General features: G+C 47.8%; 1 protein-coding gene across 3 annotated transcripts in view; it reads left to right on the plus strand.

Annotated features, from left to right (window-relative positions):
- Positions 1–380: 380 nt before the first annotated feature.
- Positions 381–21,162, plus strand: part of ZFTRAF1 (zinc finger TRAF-type containing 1) — a 43,439-nt gene continuing 22,657 nt past the window's right edge. Inside the window, exon 1 of one of the 3 annotated variants that reach the window (XM_032782015.2) lies at positions 381–422. Coding sequence is in view for 2 of the 3 variants with exons in the window: in XM_032781992.2 (XP_032637883.1) it covers positions 5,261–5,272 (12 nt within the window). In the remaining variant the exon portion in view is untranslated. Of the gene's footprint in view, positions 423–5,171; positions 5,273–21,162 lie in introns of those variants that run through there. The other 2 variants (XM_032781992.2, XM_032782007.2) reach the window with 2 other exon arrangements.

Consider the following 21,162-nt stretch of genomic DNA (forward strand, 5'->3'; position numbering starts at 1 on the left):
TCCAAGGCCTTGGTCTACCAGGTACTGCCCCCCCTGAAACCCACCACAGCCCCTTGGGCCCCCACCGGGAATCACCCGCCCTCCCTCGGAATCCCCCACAGCCCCCCGGGACCCCCCCCAACAGTGTGCCTGGACCTTCCCAAGGCCTCAGTCTACCAGGTACTGCCCCCCCTGGAAATCCCACAGCCCCCCCTACACTGTGTGTCTGGACCTGCCCAAGGCCTCGGTCTACCAAATACCACCCCCCTGGCCCCCACCTTGGTACTCCCTGCTCCCAGTACTCCCACAGCTCCCCCCTCCCCCCCCGCATGGTGTGCCTGGATCTGCCCATGGCCTTGGTCTACCAGATACTCCCCCAGCCCCCTGGGACACGCCCCCCCCGCACAGTGTGCCTGGACCTGCCCAAGGCCTCGGTCTACCAGGTACCCTCCCCGGGACCCCCACAGCTCCCTGGGACACCGCCCCACAGCCCTCCCTACCGTGTGCCTGGACCTTCCCAAGGCCTTGGTCTACCAGGTACCGCCCCCTGGCCCCCCCTTGGTACTCCCACAGCTCCCCTCCCCACCCCCCTGCATGGTGTGCCTTGGTCTACCAGGTACTGTCCCTACAGCCCCCTGGGACACTCCACAGCCTCGGGGATGCCTCCAAACCCCGCTGCCCTGCATGGTGTTCCTGGGCCATCCCAAGGCCTCGCTCTACCACGTACTGCCCCCCTGCACTGTTGGGACCCCTAAATCCCCCCCACGGTGCGCCTGCCCATGATCTTGTTCTACCAGGGACCCACCTTTGGGATCTCAGTCCTCTGTATACCTTCTTGGGACCTCTTCTCCATCTCCGCTGCCACTGCGTGGACCTGGCCATAGCCTTGTCTTCCTGCCCTCCCCCCCGGCGTCCTCTGGATGCTGTGCCTGGATCTAGACAAGCCTGTCTTCTGCAGAACCCCTCTGCCAAGGGCTGACCCCTCCTGTGCCCAGAAGACCTTATCTCCACCCCCTTGGTCTGCTAGTGTCCACTCTGCAGGGAACAGGACTGTCACACCGCAACCCTGCCTCTGGGGGGAAGAGAGTGTGCACTTGAGCCTGCCCAAGGCCTCTGTTTCACACGTGCGCTCAGCCTCCCTTTCCCCTTACCAAACCCAGCCTCCAGCTCTGTTCTGGGTTATCACTTCCTCTGAGACTTGAGGACTAGGCTCTGCTCCTGAGCAAAGTGATTGCCAAAGAGAAGATCAAGCAACTCATTTCTTCCTCAGCCTGATGATCACGAAGGGGGCAGGTGTTTTCCCCACGGTCACTCCCAAAGGGCCTTTCCCCAGACAGTATCTGAGATGTGCTCCGTGCTCTTTCTAGGTCACCTGGTTCCAAAGTCAAGGCAACCTCACTTCACCCTCCTGCAGGGCGTATTCCTCCCACCCCACGGCTCCCAGGCACCAGCTCCCAAAATACATCCCGTTCCTTCCCAGAATCTTCTTTGCAGAAGAAAACAGGGATCCAGTTGAACTCTGATTGAAAGGAGTGGGCTATGGTGCCTCTCCCTGGGAATTGTCAGCTGGTCAGGGTGTGTTTGCTTCCCCGGGAGACTTGTGTTCCCTGGAAGGAGGGGTGCCTTGTTTTAATCATGGAAGATCTCACCCTGTTTTGAATCTTTTTAGTGAAATAACTTGATCCCATTGAATGGCTCCAGTGACTGGTCCCTTCGCCTGAAGTAGGGCCAGGCCAGAGAGAGAGAAGACAAACCTCTATGAAATAGAAACAGAAGTACTACTCGTAAAAAAACCAAAACCCCATGTTACTGCCACCTGAGTGTGCCAGTGGGTGGGACTGGTAGAAAGCAGTGATTGTGGGCCAACTGCGTGTCTTACACAGACACTTGCATCACAGTGAGGGTTTCATTGGAACACCACAAGTGGAGGTGGCAGCAGCGCACGTTTGTTCTTGTTGACAAGACTCAGATCTGCTTTTTATTTTACCACCTCTTTTGCAAGCAGGCAGTTCTCTCTTTGCACTGCAAAGCGTCCACTTCTCCTTGTAATAGTGCTGCAGGAACGTGCTTTAGGCTGCAGACAGTCGTAAGTGGCCCTGGTATAGCCAGTGTCCATTTTGTGGGACACGGACCTCCTGGCGCAGTTGAGGCTTTGGCGAGTCGGGCAGGGCTACCCATCCCTTTCTAGATCTGAGGATCACTGAGAACTGAAAGAGTTGGATAGCCCTGTCATTTCATTCAAATCTATCTTTTAGCCGGGTTAGTTGGCTTTCCTGGGGTATGCTAACCATTCTGGCCTCTTCAGGCAAGCAAGAGGAAAAACAAAATGGACTTTGGCCTAGCCATTCCTCAGCTTACAGCTTCTATGCTGCACAGGCTGATTGTCTAGAGGAATTTTGATATAGGGTTGCCAATTTTGGACATATTCCTGGAGATTTCATCACATGACAGTCTTCAATTAAAGATTAATATTTAATTCTTGGAGACTCCAGGACGGTCCCAGAGGGTTAGCAACCCGGCAGGAAGGAGAATCGAAGAGATCTGGTGTTTGCAAGATTGACTCACAGTTAATTGTCACAGAGCTGAGCTGTGAAGCAGAATGTGAGCTGAAAGCCTTGAAATGGGAGGAGTATGTGACTTGAATTAGCCAAGAGCCTAAATGCAAAGGTCATTGCTTTTGTGATGTTACTTTGCTGATCAGGCCCTAATAATTTCGGCTGCAGACTGTTGCTGATGTGAGAGGGGCCTAAGATGGCACAGCTGTGCTGTCTCAGGGAAGGGGACTGTGTTCTGTGAGGTTTATTTCATGTGCCACTGTGTCTGTCATGGTAAGGGTTACAGGCTCAAGGGATCTTGTAAAATGGCTGCTTGCTCTCGAGAGAAGCAGTGTTCTTAGGAGCAGAAATGTCTGAGTATACAGTTAAACTGAATCCGAATGCATGGTGATAAACCCATGGCTCTTGCCTTTTGTATGTGTGCTTGCACTAAAACTGGCTTTCTTCTCTGAGCCTTTGTAGGTATTTGGCTTCATTGGGAGAAAAGGGTTGTGTGGGAATACAGGTCAGATGCCGATTCTAAAACTAACTGCCCCTTTTCCTCCTCTGGGCCCTCTTCCAGTCGTACTTGTCTGGTGCCCTAGAATTATTTTCCCTGAAAAAAGATGAAATACTTCAGTTTTAACTTCCTTCCCTGCAGAGAATAGGTAAAGCAGGACAAGCTGCTGCTGGCTGCCAGGCTGTGGGAGCTTTGGCAGCATCACACAATGCTCCCATTATTGATGAGGGCACTCAAGGTTTTGGATTGCCACAAAATTACTGCTGCTTTTACAGGCTAGCAAAGCAAGCATGATTATGAGTTTTTGGAAAGGCTGGTACAAACCAGTTCATGGCGCTTTGCTAGCTGTAGAATTCCCTGGGCATATTCAGTTAGGAACATTTAAAATGTTTTGGGAGAAACTAAACCAGCCATGAATAAACAGCAAGAGGTCTTCCTGTGTCTGCAGAGACCCACATGATGAAATCGGTGCTTGCTTGTACGTGTCTTCTGGAGTGGCTAGCGTTGTTTAGTTGCTGTTACTTGATTTGCTTGTGCTAGCTTTGTATGTACTGGGAAAAGCAGCTAAACAGTGCTACAGGGAGCATGTGTGGTTTCATTCCTCTTATATGCCCTCTTCTCTGAGGTGTCTCCTACGTCTCTAGCCCCCTGGCTGAATTTGAGGGGAAAGGTGGCTGTGTGGTTGAGACAACGCACTGGGCCTCCGGTGGAGGTGGGAATTGAACCCCTATCTCTGGATTTACTGTGACACCTTGGGCTGGCCCCTCACTCTCCATGCCTTGGTTTCCTCATCTCTAAACTAGGGGTCCCCATGTGGCAGTGTTGAGCATATGTTTATGAATACTTGCTAGGAGCACAGATGCTGCAGTTTACTTGGCTCACAGGAAAAAGTTGGAGCTTTCTGACATGGAATGCCCAGGTCTTGTCTAAGTGTGGGCTGTACTGGCAACTTACCAGAAGGAACAGATTGCAGCTATCCTCTGTTCTGAGACCTGCAGGTAGCTGCTTGGGATCAAGATGGTGCATTGTCTGTGATTATGGACTGCTCCTCTATTAAAGATGAAGGTTGACCTGAATGAGGAAGGAAGGTCTTGTGCTTAAAGCACAGGGCTGGGTCCGGGTCCTGGCAGTGCTACCAGCTTTCTGTATAATCCTGAGGAAATCCCTTCTTTGTGCTTCACTTTCTCCACCTGTAAAATGGGGATATCCACCTAGCATAGTGTTGAGACCTAATTCATAATTTTCAAAGAACATTGATGTCCTGGGTGGGAAGTGTTGTAGCTGGGTGTACTACGCAGTGTTGTGCAATTCTGTGGGTTCTCTTTGGCCACCCTTTGTTATGGTGTAGTGAACTCGAAATCCTTATTAAACCAACTAAACTTGGCAAAATGTTCTGCAAAGCAACTATTTTCCCATCCTATCTGGTCCAGTCTCTGCTTGCCTGGGGTGGCCACCCTTGTCTGTTGTAACTGAGGAGCAAGCTTGCCGTTTGTAATCCCTGTTTGGGAGGGAGGTGGAAGTGAAGGATAAATATGCTTTGTGCCGAGGCTGCTGTAAGGATTCTTATTGGGGCCCTAATACTAGTCCAGAGCTAAAGTGAGAAGCAGGAAAGCCAGTGCTAACCTTCTCGTGGAGTCACTATGATGTACACTTTAATGTCTGAAGCTTTTCATTTACAGTGCATCTTTGCTCAGGTACACCTCTACCTCGATATAACACAACCTGATGTAACATGAATTCAGAGATAATACGGTAAAGCAGTGCTCGGAGGGTTGGGGGGCTGCGCACTGTTGTGGATCAAAGCAAGTTCGATATAACGCAGTAACATTTTTGGCTCCCGAGGGCAGCATTATATCGAGGGAGAGGTGTATATAGATCAGGGGTCAGCAACCTTTCAGAAGTGCTGTGCTGAGTCTTCATTTTTTCACTCTAATTTAAGGTTTCGCGTGCCAGTGATACATGTTAACGTTTTTAGAAGGTCTCTTTCTATAAGTCCTATAATATATAACTAAACTATGTTGTATGTAAAGTCAATAAGGCTTTTTAAATGTTTAAGAAGCTTCATTTAAAATTAAATTAAAATGCAGAGCCCCCCCCGGACCAGTAGCCAGGACCCAGGCAGTGTGAGTGCCACTGAAAATCAGCTTGTGCGCTGCCTTTAGCACCTGTGCCATGGGTTGCTTCCCCTGATATAGATGCTGGTGAAACCCGATCAACAGGAGAATGAATGGAATCCCAGGTACCTTGCTCTTCAGTTTATCTGTATGTAAAGGCAGTTAGCCCAGGCAAGCAGGTAGGTGGGAGAGTAGATTTTTCCAAGGTTGCTTTGCAATCCATCACAGGAGAGGTCTGGAGGAGGGAGTAGTGCGGCTGCCTCGAGACAAACTAATTGTAAGCAATAGTAGCGTTAGCGCCGATAGGCAGTCATCCCATGTTCTGAGCGCTGCCTGTCCCTTTGCATGTTGTGGAAGGCTGGGATTCCTACCTACAGACGGGTGAGTGGCCTAGCAGGGTGAATAAGGTGGAGTGTGTGGTCTTTGTTTTTTCAGTAACGGTGGTCCTAGGATGGCTGATTTGCTGGTTGAAAGCAGGAAATAGATTATCCTGAGTATTTTAGCTGCTGGTAATTTGTTTAGTTCTCAAGGGTTTATCTACATGGGGATGATCAGGAAAGTACGGATGAATTAACTAAAAGTGTGAAGTTAAATCACTTAAATCTCTGTGTGGACCTTTCAGTCAGACATAAAAGGACTTGAGCTCACTCTAACTTAATTCCCTGAATGAAAGCATGCATACAGAGGTTAATGAGCTTTTACTCCACACCTTTAGTTAATTCACTTAACTTTCCTGTCTGTCCCTGTGTAGACAGCCCCAAGGATGCGGATGGGAAATGGTCCCTGCCCTGAAGGCCTTACAGTCTAATTCTAGACATGTAACAACAAGCTGTGTAACCGAGTAGGGAGGGACATCAATAAAATCATGTAATTACTGTGTAAGCATATGTGCAACTTGATGGTTCAGCAAGCTGGTTTTTCCATAATTATTGGGTCACTGTGAGCATCACAGAGGTGGTGTCTCAGGGAAGGAGTAGTACGGCTGCCTTTAAACAAACTAATTGTACACAGCTATTGTGTTTAGTGTTGATATGGAGTCATCACCATGTTCAGTCTCTTCTTAGCGATGACCGTCCCTTATGCTCATTAAGGAAGCCTGGGATTCCTATTACGTATCTAATCCGTAAATACACAACAAGCAGGAGTTTCCTTAGCACGCTGCCTCCATTATACCATATGGTGCATTTCTAGTGTCTCGGTAATATGTTCTAGTTCTCGCTCTCGCCCCCCTTTCCCTTGGTGGATCATCTGCTGTCAGTTGGACTTTTGAGGCCTAAAACGAAAATCCCCAATAAGCTGCTGCAGGCAGCTAGAATAGCTATGAACAGCTGTAATTGTACATCTGCAGAATGCAACTTTCTGTGTTTGTAGAATAATTTAGCTGTTTTGCCCACTCCTTTGGTTCAGTTACCAATTAGCCAGAGCTAGTTGGTATAACGATATTTTTAGTATAGCAGAATAAACTGGAAGCCATTTGGGGTAGCTGCTTCACCGCACGCTGTAGTCGCACTGGTGCGTTGTAAGTCAGCAGTGTTCACCTGTCCAGTCTCCATGTTTCCCTATACGCTAGGGGATCTGTACACTGCAGGCTTGAGGGTTTTTAATTAGCACACTAATCCAGGATTGTGGTCTTATAACTGAGATCCTAACATAAAACATCTAAAATCTTTCACACCTCTAAGAGCCATGGGTTGTATGAACACACATTAATATGCCCAGATAAAATCTTGAAGTTGCTCAAGAGATATGTGTAAAGGCAATATTTACTGCATAACCAGCATTACCATTAAAAAATCCCAAACTTAAGTATTAACTCTGAAAACATCCAGTTAACATTTATATAAATTACCTTATCTATAAATAAACCTTTTTTTATAGGTTGTCAACATGAGATGCTTAAAGTGAATGTTAATATTTGTTCAAGATGACCATACATACTCCAGCTTTTGAGATCATTACTCATGTACTTTATATGGTTGGATGTACTCCTAGATATGAGTTTATAAATAGGTATTACAGTTCAGTTAGGTCTTTCCAGGATGTCTGTAAGGTAATTGTAACAGTACTGGAAACTGAATGTACTGTTGAGTTGTATATGTGACTTTAATAGAGCATTTCTGTGCTTCAGTGCTTTGGTTTTTAATAGGGACTCTCATAGATACTTGATACCCAAGCAATCAAGCAGTCGCTTGAACAGTCTGAACTAAGTGAGTCTGGGGAGGGATTTCCAAGCTTTTTGAAGAAAAGGAAGTGTTAAGGCTTCTGCTCGGAGGAGCAAAGTAGCTTATAGCTGAGCTGGTTGCATGCTTAGACAATGTCTGTAAATGTTGGTGTTTAACTGGCTCAGCTGTTAAGCTGGCTTGGTTCTGGTTTTACAAACTCTGACCAGCTCAGTAAGGACCATGACCACCCTCCGTTTAGTGCACCCCATGTACTCGGCTCTCCTAACCCCAAGTGGTTTCATGCTTCCTCAGAGAACTTCACAGGCCAATGAGAACTAACAGGGTTGGGAACCCAATAGCGCCCCAAAGCACACGGGCAGCTGTACTCTGATTCAGCAGCTCCCGTCGAGTGGGGCTCGAAGGAAATGCTTCCCAGCTAAGGCAGTTTAGTGCATATGTTTAACCCTTTAAGTGCTTAGTGCCCTCTGTTGGCAGCTTCTGTAGTGGCAGAATGGTGAGTTAAAATCTAGTTGGACAAATGCAAACCACTGGATTTTCATAGTTGGAAAAACTGAAAAGTTAGGAAAATCCATCCCAGGGTTCCCACAGCCACTGACTAGGCTTTCCTGAGCTTACATGGTACACTGGGGTCCTGATCCTCATTTCAGCCTCTAGGTGTTAATGAACTACATGTGCGTAAAGTGTAATCTGAGATTTGTGGGTTCCCAAGCCAGAAGGGTCCACTGTGATCTCCCTGTGTAACACAGGCCGGAGCCCTACCTCCGAATCATTCCTAGAGCAGAGCTGTTAAAACTCGGCCCGTCTGGATTTAAAAATGGTCAGTGGTGGAGAATCCACCACCACCCTTGGGGAATTGTTTCCGTGGTTAATTACTCTTAAAACTCTTGTCTTTCCAGTCTGAATTTGTCTTCCAGCCATTGAAAGGTGATATACCCTTCTCTGCTACCTTTCTTACTATGCCCAGTAATGTACGCATTTACTAGATACGCGCTGGGGTTCAGTTAAGCTACTGCGGGAGCTCTGGCTTTTGAAATCTTAACACTCCCCACCTCTTACTGCATTTTTTGGCACTATAGACTAAAGCAGAAAATATTAGAACTTTTCGTGTGATCTTTTTCAGCTAAACATCTTGAGTGTAGGGAATACAGACTGGTAAGCAACACTTCAAATATAACCAAGGGCCTTGTCTCTTGAGACTAAGGGCTAGGTTTTCAAAGGTGGTTAGGCACCTAAAGATGCAGATACGCAGCTATATTTTCACATTAAGCACATAAATGCTGTTGGATTTCAGGCAGCCATTTGCTACTGTTTTGCTGATACTGAAGATGACTCTGTGCCTGCATTTAGGAGTTTACAACCTAGAGGCCTGACCCATCAGCATCCAGACCTTGCTGCAGTAGGTCTTGGATGGCCAGGGTTTTGGGGATCGGGCCACAAATTAGGTAAAGAAATGAGACCATGAGAGTAGAAGATTGGTGGAAAGGAGAGCCTTGTCCCAGAGAAGAGCGCTCTTCTTGGCGGCAGTGTATGTTTAATGTCCTCTGATTGGGTTTCATAGCAGTGTCGACTTATATGAAGGGTACATTTAAAAAGTTTAGATTGTCACTTATTGACCTTTTATAAACAGGTTTAGATCTTAGTATATTAGAGAATGTGTTGGACTCTTAATCTCTAACCATTTCTTTAAATATTAATAATTTATTAAGCCTTAACTGTAAATGTAGGCTTCATATAAAGTGACCAATTAATTTCCAGAGAGGAAATTAGTGGTGGAAAGATGTTTGGAGGAGAAGAGAGAATGGTGGTGGTTGCAGAAGACAACTGTCTATTTGTGACTTCTGTACGCTGCAGAGGTCTTTGATACATGGCTTTTTTTCAGATGTCGTCTTTAGGGCAAGAGTCTCATGTTTTACAACACTCTCCTTCTGCCATGCTGCCTGTGCTCTTGATCTACAGAAATATTTACAGCCTTTCAGGGTTGGGACAATTATTTAAGCAGATAAATCTCTGATCTTCACTATTGTGGGATCAATCAAGCCTTTCCAATCTCCCTTTCTGCTGCAGTGAAAGATTAAACTGCTTCCATAGCTCTGACGTGATTTGTTGTAGGCGAGAGCTTTAATTCCTCTGGGCTGACCTACTGGTTTGTCTTGTTGTTGGCTCTCTGGCTGAATCTTTAGAACTGCGTTTTTTACTCCTTGCTTTCGTCTTGAGAGCTTACCCTCACCTGCTGAGAATTGCTCTCCTGAGTAAGAGCGAAGGCAGTAGTGTAGCTAGGTGGGAGCGGCTGCTCCCCCACTGAGCTCAAGCGCTCCGTGTCTTCAGCGGCGCCTCAGCAGTGGGACCCTCACTCGCTTTGGATGTCTTCAGTGGCACTGAAGCTTCATTGCTGAAATGCTGCCGAAGACCTGCAGAGCGAGTGAAGATCCTGCTGTCGAGGTGCCACCAAAGACCTGGAGTGCTGCCCCGTCAGTAAAAGCGCCTCAGCAGGTGGTGCCTTTTTTCCACTCCCCCTCTTCCCTCCACCTGGCAACGCCACTGATTGAAGGTTGCCCAAACTCACTGCTGATGGCTCTCCTTGCGAGGCTGTTTGACAGCTGTGAATGTGAGGTCTGCTTCCACTTCCACTGTATTGTAGTCTCCAAAGTTTGGAGAGCACTTATGGTGAAGTGGGTACGCTTCTCCACGGGCTGCAGATGAGCTGGCAAGCTGCAGACCCACTCTTCACAGCATGTTTCTCTTGTCTCATGGATTCAGTAAGTGACTTGGTCTGTGCAGCTCTGAATAATTCACTGGTCTCACCAGGTGAGACAGCAGGACGAGTGAATGCTGTCCCTTGACTTTAAAGTGCTGCACAAGGATTTACTCTAAACAGTGGTTACCCAGCTACTTTAACAGACCTCTCCATAAATGAGCCCTTGTGAGCCACTTCTAATCCATATCCCGCTCCCAACTGCTCATCCTCAGTGTTTTCTCTTGCTGACCCTCAGGCAGGACTCTAGGGGTTACTAATCCATGGACCACAGGTTGGGAGCTACTGCTCTAAGACAGTCTTAGTGGTGTCTTCAGAGAGCTGCTCATGGCCCTGAGGCCTTCTTGAGCAGCAATGGTCTTATTTGCCTTTTGGGGGTGGTAGGGAGTGGGGGGAGGATGGTGCGTCTGTATTGGACTTCACATTTTGATGCAGATGTGTTCAGGGGCTTAGGCTGTAGGTGTGTACGTTACCGATCAAATCATAAATGCATCTTTCTCCACATTGGCAAAGGTCCCTGAATGAAATGAGGATAAAACAGAAAATGCAAAGCTATTTGCTCTGGTTGCACCTGAAGGCCTCGGTGAGGATCAGGTCCCACTTCTCCTGTTAATGAATGCTTTCAGACAAGCTGCCGTCCTTGGCAGATGGTAACTGAACTTGGGCTATGACAACTGTTTCAGAAGTTTGTAGATTCCAAGGTCAGAAGGGACCATTGTGATCATCCTGTCAGATCTGTCTAACACAGGCTGGAGACCTGTCCCCAGATCATTCCTAGAGCAGAGCTGTTGGAACACCCAGTCTTCAAGTTCAGGCCATTAGAATCCCATTCCCTGGACAATGGCATGACTCTCACAGCAGAGATGTTTCCTCACTTAGCCTGGGCCTAGGCACTTCACTCTGCATTTGGACTTTGTTGCACAAGGCTGGGTGTTTGTTCCAGCCTTACTGCATTTTGCTATGTCTGTTGCTCTTCCTTTGGTAGCGCTTGGCATTGGATGTGCAAACAAACTTGTTCCTACCCAAAGCCCAGAGAAATCTCCAGGTTTTTTCTCAACTTTCTCTTTTTCTGCTTATTTCTTGTACTGTGTGCCAGGTGGCGGCTGCCTTCCGCTCCCGAGAGGACTGCATTTCAAACAGGGTAAGTATATTGTGAGGGGCGATAGGCACCTGTGCTTGGGATTGAGATGCTTTACTGGACGGAGTCCATGGGTGAGATTTTCAGAACTGCCAGAGGGAATTAATGCCCAGCTTCCCCTGACTTCTGAAACATCTTACACATCAGCGTGGGGTCACAAGTTCAGAAGTGCCTACCAGATGTCCGGCTGAGTTCTTCCATGTAGACAAGGCCTGAATAACATGCTCTGCTCTGTGGTCTTGGAGCAGGCCTGTTGCATCTATACAAGTTCTCTCTGCGGTGACCGGTGTTACAGCCACCTTTTACTTTAGGCTTGCTGTGAGCAAGGATGAATGCCTTGTGGTCCTTCACTGTGCCAGTGCCTGTGTGCTTGGAGCTCACTGCTAATTGACCCAGAGGTGCAAATAGCCATCCTGCAGGGCCCTTGTTCCTTTCCAAACTCTGTTGACCTAAAGGGTCAGCTTGGCCAGAAGACCCCGATAACACCACATGCGTTGGAGCTCAGTTGCTAGCTTCACAGCAGCAAACATCTTGGTTTGTGACAAGACCCCACTGAGGGTATTGCAGGTTTGTCCTTGGAGTGCATTGCCTGCTGGCTCGGGTCAGACTCTCGTTTTCATCTTGGAGGAGGACAATGTTGAGGGCTAACTGAGTTCAGCCATATGCAGTACTTTGGTGCAGAGTCCTCAGCCTGTGGGTCTCAACCCAAAATTGGGTGGCAGAAGTGTCAAAGGGTCACAGGGGCTGGTTGGGCTTAGCTCCCTGCTCTGGGTGTCATAGTTTGGTGCATGGGTTGCAGTGCAGCCCAGGTTTGGCACAGCCTCCCTTGCATTGGTTGCAGAACCACTCACTCAAGTTTGGCCTGGCCTGTTTCCCTGCCCCCCATTAGCAGGGCCAGGACAAACCTGAGTGGCTCTGTGACCCTGTATGACACCCATCTTCTCTACATCCTGTCCTGCCCCCAGCCTGAGCCTGCAATGTAATGCCCCCTCTGGCATAACACCCATCCTGGCATCCCCCTAGATCTTTCTCCACGATATCCCCAGCCCCTTTTCTCCAACTCTTTCCGCCAGCCCCCACTTTACCCACAGAACTCACCACCCCTGCATCCCATGGACTGTGTTTTTTTAGGAGCCGTTGGCTCACTGCATCCACAAACTCCTCTGCCCCATATGCTGGGGGTGGCATTTTTCTTTGGGGGTGTCTTGGCTCATTGCCCTTCCCTCCAGTTGCTGGTGGAAAGTGTTCCCCAGATGGCCCATGTCTGGAATCCTAGCTCTGAGCCCCCATACAGGCCGCTGTGGGGTGGAGCTTTGGGTCTGGGGATCTCTGGGCTGCAACAGGCCAGCAAGGTTTAGAAATGGGTCCTGAATTAGAACCACTGCCGCAGTGTATGGCCAGAGAACTGAACAGCTAGCAGACATGGGAATTGCCAGGAGCAGCAGGCAGTGCTGCTGTTAAAAGGCAAATGGTCTTAAGGGTCCAATCTAGCTCACAGTGGGAAACTTGCTCATTGTACAATGAGCTGTACCAGATCTGGGACTGAAGCCTCTTCTGAGCCTGCTATGCCAATCCTTTTGGCCACTGTGTTGCACTAAGATCTCATGTTCAGCTGATTATCCACCCTCACCCCTGGTCTTTTTTCAGGATCACTGCTTCCCAGGATAGTCTGTCAGCCGGAAAGTGTGGCCTGCATTCTTGGTTCCTAGATGTTACTTTACACATGGCTGTTTTTAAAATGCATAATTTTTTTTGCACCCAGCTTACCAAGAGGTCCAGCTTGCTCTGTGTCTGTCCTGTTGTTTACTATTCACCTACTCTGTCATCTGCAAACTATCACTAATGATTTTAGGGACCTGGAATTAAAAAATGTTAAAACAGTGTAAGGCCAAGAACTGATCTCCTGGGTCCCTATAGAAACACACCTGCTTTATGACTTCCTGTTCATGATTACAGCCTGTTCTTAGGCCACTGAACTCAGATTCATGACAGAGATTGTTTTTAACCCAGTACAAAAAACAATGTCATGCAGCACCAAGCGAAATCCTTACGGAAGTCTAAATGTAAATGTCAATGCCATTCCCTTCTTATCACAATCTTCCTTCTGGCTTCAGCGTGAGGACACTGCTCAGGGAGTCTCTGTACACCAAGGCATGAGGAGATGGGGACTGGGAGAGGGTTGAGTGTTGGGATCTCTTTGGGGGGACCTAGAATCCTGAGATGGCAGCTGAGGTACTTAGGCTTGAGAAGGAACTTGGGGGACAAAACAGTTCTGCTGCAGGCCTGCAGCTTTTTATTGTGCAGCTGGGACTTTTCTGCCAGGGACCTGCACGATCTGGGCACATTCTGATGCATGTTGCCCCTGGTGTTTATAATAGGGCCAAAGTACCCACTTGTCCCTGTTCTGCTGTTCCTGCTGCGTGGCACAAGCAGGGTTGCAGAGCCTCTCCCCCCGCTACATTCCCTGCTCCTGGTTCTTGGGTTGCTCTTAGCAGTTAGAGTAGAAGTGCCAGACTCTTTCACAGGGCACCTGTCTGAGCTGTGTCATGTGGTCAGACTTCTGGTTAAGATGACCAGAAGCCATGGAAGAAACAAACCTCCACATCAGAAAATTACAGTGAGCACTAGGGGCAAAACATTGCTGCTACCTGGTGTACTTATTGGGCCATCTGCCTCCAAGGTGCACCTAGGGATCATGGTGCAATGTGTCTGTGTTTAATGAAGTGACCACCCTGTTCCCCACCCTTCCCCTTAATTGCCTCCTTCTTTACTAAACTAACACTCCACTCTCCCCTAAGTAGGTGTGAAGGATAAGGGATTCTAAGTAAGCAGGGGCAGGCAGTGCTGAACTGAAATTGCTTTGATCATATTCCCTGGTATTCCATGGGATTGATGGGATGTGGCTGTGACCAACTTCTCTTGTTTTAAGTTGTAGTCCTGCAGCCTGGACATCCCAGTGCAGGTACAGAGCGGAGGTGATGGCAATCCAGTTTTGGAACCACTTAAAAATATGAGCTGCAGGAAGAGGAAAATCTCACTGCTTAATAGTTGCATTGAGTGCTCCAGTCTCAGGCCTGCAAGAGGAGGGCCACTGCTGACTAGCAGGACCCAAAGTCTGGAAAACTCCTGGAACGTCAGGGCTAGTGCAGGCAGGAGGACAAGGCTGTGATGCATATGGACATGAGGAAGATGCCCAGCAAGGACAGATGCGCCCAATGGGAGTTCTTTAACAAAATGAGAACCTGCTGCTTTGCCCTTGAGGCTGGCCAAAGAACCACCTGCCCAAGTGCTGAGTATTAGGACAGTGGTTCTCAACTTTCTGTACGGGTGGCCCCTTTCACACAGCAAACCTCTGAGTGTGACCCCCCCCCCTTGCCCCCTCCCAAATTAAAAACACTTTTTTATATACATTTAACATCATTATAAATGTTAGAGGCAGAGCACTGTTTGGAGTGGAGGCTGACAGCTCGTAACCCCCTATCTAATAACCTTGTGACCCCCCTTGAGGGGTACCAACCCCCAGTTTGAGAACCCCTGAATTAGGATAATAGCTATTGTTCTGCTCTTCTAAAACATCCTCACAACCTCTTCTGCAGGAGGAGGGGAAAGAAAAATGTCTGAAAACAAACCACCTTTGGAAGAAGTGCTCTTGCTCTCGCTCTCATGCATGTTAGATTGTTTTTTTTTTGATAGTGAGGCAGTCTGTGAGCTTGTCTTTGGGTAATAAACATTTTTGAAAACAAATCTTGTACACGTTACACATCACAATTACTGTTGACTGCCATGACACCTCCGCTTCAATCCTCTGTCAACTCCCTTGTACTGGAATATAAAGCCCCCATCTGTGAAAAGTACAGCACCTCTATGAACTTTCCCCTACAAATAATAAAGAACATTTAATGCTTACAAAAACCCAGTTGCATCTCCCCCATAGAATAAACTCTACTAAAGTTATTCACGTAGCTTATGTGTGCTTCAGTCCCTCAGGAGTTTAGCAGTGTGTTCTGACACATGCTGTCTGCTAGCAGCTGCACGGGTAACTTTGCCTGCGCTGATTAATGCCTGTCCGGCTGCCTTGATACTGAACTCTTCTGCCTGTTGTGTAACGTGATACAGGCATCTGGGATTGTTGCATTAGTTGTGGGACTGCCACGGCAGGTCAGGAGCTCTCTCATCCTGCTTTGTCTCATGAATGCTCCTGCTATCTCCATCTGCTGCTTATACATTGGAGTTGCTGTGTGATATGGGTAGTGTCCACACACATCATGCTAACAGCAAACCCATCAATGTACAATGGGAATTGTCGTCCTGTGCCTACACATGAAAGTTTAGAATCTCTGATATGTTGTTAAACTGCTGGGTGGGGTTGAGGCTCATGGCTTCCAGCAGGGGCTCTGGCATAGTGGCCACCTTGATATCACACCCCTTCAGCAGTACGTGTACTGCCTTGCATGACTCCAACAGTAATGTTTGCTGGGGTATACTGACTGTGCCAAGGAGTTGAGTGTCCGGTAGCTCAGGGGTTCTCAAACAAGGGGTTGGAACCCCTCAGGGGGTTGTGAGGTTATTACGTGGGGGGGGTCATGAGCTGTCAGCCTCCACCCCAAACTCTGCTTTGCCTCCAGCATTTATGACAGTGTTAAATATATAAAAATGTGTTCTTAATTTATAAGGGAGGTTGGACTCAGAGGCTTGCTATGTGAAAGGGGTCACCAGTACAAAAATTTGAGAGCCACTGAGATAGCTGGTGTAGCCAGCTTCCAAGAGCAATCTCCACTCTTCTCTGGGGAGGGGAGCTCTCCTTGTCATGGTCTGCTCTAATAGTGGGGCCAGGTGGGTTTGCTTCCTCATTGTGAATGCATACAGCTGTTGGTCCTCATCTCTGCTATTAAACACCTCAGCCCACTATTCCATGGCGCAAGGTCTGGAGCCAACATTGGCATTGTACCTGTGTCCTCCAAGAAGAGCAGGTGTGTCCCAGCTGTGTTGGAGACAGTAGGTGCATGCGTGCTGCATATGTCTGGCTTGTTCTTGCAGATGCTGCCGGAACTGTCTCCACACCCTTCTTGCAGCTGGAGGTTTCCCCACTGGAGGGTGGGGGCAGTAGTCCAGCTGAGGTGGACTGGGACAGTGGGGCTAGTGGGACACGGGGGATACTTGAATCCCTGAGAGGGCAGCACAGATGAGGCCTCAGAATGCACCCATCAGGTGTTCCAAATAACTGTCACAAGCCACTCAGGATCTGCTGGGAGCAGATCACCAGTTGCAGCCTCTCTCCATCTTCCGTGGTTACACCCTTCAGATAACTACATTGGTCAGGTATCCTCTCTCCCCACGCCATCAATTAACTATTGCCCTGGGGATCCTTTGAGTGGGGCATGAGGCTTTCAGTTCCCATTGAAATTCAGTGATACTTGGGAGCATCTCTTTGCCTTCTGGTTTCAGAGTGGTAGCCGTATTAGTCTGTATCAGTAAAAGAAACAAGGAGTCCTGGTGGCACCTTAGAGACTAACAAATGTATTTGGGCATAAGCTTTTGTGGGCTAAAATCCACTTCAGCAGATGCATGGAGTGGAAAATACAGTAGGGAGGTATAAATACACAGCTTGTGAAAAGATGGGAGTTGCCTTTGGTTTCCAACAGTCCCAGCCATACCTCTAACAGGGCTATTTCTTAACGAGCCCTGCTTGCACATGGGTTTGCTGTAGTCCTGGGATCTTTAGTCATAGATGCTCGCTGCATAAGGCAGTAGAGCAGTCTGCTGCTGGTGGGTAGTCTGGCAGTTTTGGTTGAGGCCTCATCAGGGAGTGAACAACCGTTTATTTCTGCATTAAATCATGTTGACGGTCCTGTGTCCTCCACAGCCCAGTCAATCTAAGCTTCGCAGTGGAAGGCCAGGAACCATGGCCCTACTGCCAGTTCAGTACAGCATCCCTGGTGCGAACGTAACATAACAAATGTATTTTGCTCCACATACAAATTTTCAGTAATTGCAGAAACTGTTTGGGGAAGGGAGAAGCTGGGTGCTTTGAGAGCCCTCTGCTGTCTTACGAAGAGGGTCAATGGGTGGTGGCTTTGGGTGTCCAGAAGGGAGGGAGGTAGGCATCTGTTTGGGGTGGTGTGGAATACAGTAGGTATTTGAGGTTTTTTTCTTGCTGCTGTGTCTCAGCACTACAATGTATGTTTCCCTTTCCGACAAAGGTGGATGTGACTTTAAATGTGCTGGGGAGGGGAAGGTTTGTTCCTCAGTCCTCACCCTGCTCTCTTTCCAGTAACTAGCCCTTGCCCCATCACTGCACTTAGCAATGGATAAATGTATTAGGTTGATGTTTATCCTAAAATGCTCTAGCCAGGCCTAACACGTGCCCTTTGTCATAGCAGTTCTAGGCTGTCTGCAGACCCACGCAGCTATAACGTGAGTTTAAATCTGGTTTACTTCAAGGCTTGTTTTCCCCAACCAAAAGGACTAGAAACTCTTTTACAGAACTAGACGCATAGTTGCTGTAGTTTAATTAGGCAGCATGTATTTAAAAGAGGAGCGATGTGGCTATTTTTGCAGCCAATAATCACATTATTCATGGGGCTGTGGTCATGTTTGACTCAAAGTGCTTGTGTACCTAGATTCTGGCTTCTCCTCCCTGTCTTGTGGCTTCACTGTTACTATAAATTGTCTAGCTGCTGCCCTCTGAGTTTCTGGCTGTGATACACTGCATAATGAACAGTGCTGGGTCACTGAGCTCCGGCATGCTTTCCTTTCCCACAACCGTAACAAAAAACAAGTCAAACTTTCTGAGGTTTGCTGAAGCTTTCCAGGCTTTCTGGAAACTCATCTGAGCCTTGTAGTGCCGCCCCTTCTGCAGAGCACTGCCCCTGGTTGGTAGATGTTCGACTTTAGCTCTCAACCCTGGGGTGAGTAAAGACCAGTCCTGTGAGAATTACCAAGCTCCTTGTGAAGTTGTGCAGGCTGCTTCACAATTCCCAATATTTTTGACATGCCAGTGGAGAGCTAGCTCCTGCCTTGAGCTCCTTGCAGTGTTCTATCACAGCTGTTGGTGTGGAAAGAATGAAAAGTATGTCACACACTGGGATTAGCAGGAATGTCACAGTTTCACAGGTTTTAAGCCTTCTCCTGGAAGATGGAAGAGAAGCTTTCCCTGACTTGATCAGCTGACATGAGCACAGGATGGGGATAGGCTCCGGGTGTGGAATCTGAAGCTGCTCTTCTGGATTCATAGCTAGAGTTTATCTTCTGAATCAGTCCAAATGATCCATGTACACGTGCTCAACAACTTGAGTGATCAATGGGAACTGCTTTGTCAGACTCAAATTCCAATTAATATCAAGACTAAATGACTTGGAGGAGAATAGATTTTGCTTGCCTAAAGTGTTCCTGGGCAGCAGCCTTTCTGTGATGCTCCTGCCCAGGGAGACTGGATGTGGGTGTCTGGAGATTGTGGAAAGAGCTAATCATATTGGAATGCAAGTGTTAGAGTTTGATTCATTTGCAGACATGCTCGTTGTAAGCCCTTTACCTTGTCAATAGTGGGCGTTTCAGTGGGGGTGCAGTGTCCAAGTTCTGAGACTGTCTGATATCTGCTCACCATGGTATCTTAGTGCCTGCTTTGCCAAACACCATTCTTGGGAATGGCGAGTTATCCTGAAAGATGGCTTCAGCTTTTGTCCTAAACAGTCAGGCTTGGGCGCAGTCTTCTCTCTTCTGGCTGGGAGTTCCAGACCCCGAAGTCCTGCTGCAGAGACTCCTCTACCAGAGCTGGGCTTACTTCCACAGAGCCTTTCAAACCTACTCCCTCTGTTGCCACAAGCCCACCCCCCAGCCCATCTGCACAACGTGCGCGGGGACAGCCTGAGGGCATGGGGGAGGTTCCGAGAGGATTCTTTGGGAACCACATCTCTTACCATGCGTATGGATCATTAGGTCTCTCCCTGTGTCCTGCTGTGGAAAATTGAGGCCAACCGGTTGTACAGCATAGCTACAAATATCTCAAAAACTTCTTACAAAGTGTTCAGGTTCTTGTACCGTGCCTGTCGCCATGTATGTAAGCGGTATGGAAAACCCTGTTGGATGGGATTGAGGGTAATCTTTACGGTTTATCCTTGTTGGAGCGGGTCTGAGTGACTGGCTTCTCCCTGTTTACATTGGCTCCACTTGGCAAGTCCAGCAGGATCCTTACTCAGAGCATTTGGGATATACATAGGGTTATTCTCTGTCTTTGATCTTTTCCATTTGTGTGATGTGTGTGGAAGAGTACTGATACATTCACAGGGTTCTGTTCTTGGGGATCAATCTTCCACACAGGCGAAGCTGTTCTGTCTTTATTTCCTGACAACTTTTAATCGAAAGTCACGTACAGAAGAGTGATGCCAGCTAGAGCAAAGCCGTGCCGAGCAGTATCCTGTTTCTCAGCCTGTGAATGCTGCAGTGTAGAATTCCTAGTGGATTAGAGTAACCACATTTCTGGTTCCGCTCAAACTCCATTCACTGAGAAGATCATGTGAGCGGTTATAGGTCATGATGCTACATGCTTTTCATGAAAGCAGGAAACTGGATTATGTTACACAATCCTGTCTCTGAACACAGTGGAGCTGCAGAAACTTGTGAAACATGTTTTTCTGTATTAGTGAACCCAAAAGTGGCTTGCAAAAAATAGTGGTTTTTTCCCATCTCTGATTTATGACATGTAAGGCCTGATGAGGTCACCTTTTTAGGAATGTAGGAGTTGCCAGACTGCATGAGATCCGAGGTCATCTAGTCCAGTATGTATCTGTGACAGTGGCTAGTATCAGATGCTTCAGAGGAAGGAGCAAGAAACTTCCCATGAGACAGGTGTAGGATAACTTGCTCCCCACATTGGGTCTTGTCCTAATCCCTAATAGTTACAGATCCATTTCGGTGTGTGTTTTAATCTCTTCCAAAATGTGGAAGCTTTAACTCTTATTACTCTGGATACTTGTGTTATGCGTATGACTGTCCACTCCCTTTTGAACCTTGCTAAGTTCTTGGCCCTATCCTGTACAATGAGATTTTATGGGTTTTGAATTTCCCACCTTTTTAAAAAATTTGTTGAATGTCCCCTTATTCTTATGTTTGAGATGGAGATCATCAGCTCTTGGTCTACCCGCTAGACCACGAATTCTCAACCTTTTTCTCTCTGGGGCCCCTCCAACATGCTATAAAAACTCCATGGCCCACGTGTGCCACAACAACTGTTTCTGTGCATATAAAAGCCAGAGCTGGAATTAGGGGATAGCAAGCAGGGCAGTTGCCCAGGGCCCCATGCCATAGGGAGCCCCGTGAAGCTAAGCTGCTCAGGCTTTGGCTTCAGCCCCAGGTGGCGGGGCTCAGGGTGATGTGGCTTTGGCTTTCTGCCCTGGGCCCCAGTGTGTGTAATGCCGGCGCTGCTTGGTGGATCCCCTGAAACGTGCTTGTGGATCCCTGGGGGCCTTAGATCCCTGGTTGATAACTGCTCCTCCAGACTACTCGTTCTACGTGCTTTTATCACGTCCCCTCTTACTAGTCTCCTTTCGGAGGTAACAGCCACTCTTCATAGGAGAGATTTTCCAGGCCTTTGAACGTTTTTTTTGCTCTTCTCTGAACTCCCTTCAGCTCTGCAATATCCTTTCTGAGATGGGATGACCCATACTGCACACAGTATCCAGACGAGGCCTCACCATTGACTTATGTAAAGGCATTACAACGTGATCTTTGTTATACGCAATCCCACTCCTTATACATGCTAGTATCTTGGGGGGTTTTGAGCTCAGGTCTTCCTTGATGCTCAGGTTCCTTTCCTGAGTTGGTTGATAGGTTAGAACCCTGGATGGTGTGTGAGTAGTTTGATTTTTTTCCCTCTGATGTGCCTTACTTTGCGTTATTAATATTAGATTCTTTCACATTATGTTGTGCGTTCACCTACCTTGGTTC

Source organism: Chelonoidis abingdonii, chromosome 2, assembly GCF_003597395.2.
Source record: "Chelonoidis abingdonii isolate Lonesome George chromosome 2, CheloAbing_2.0, whole genome shotgun sequence".
In the NCBI taxonomy this organism is placed as follows: domain Eukaryota; kingdom Metazoa; phylum Chordata; order Testudines; family Testudinidae; genus Chelonoidis; species Chelonoidis abingdonii.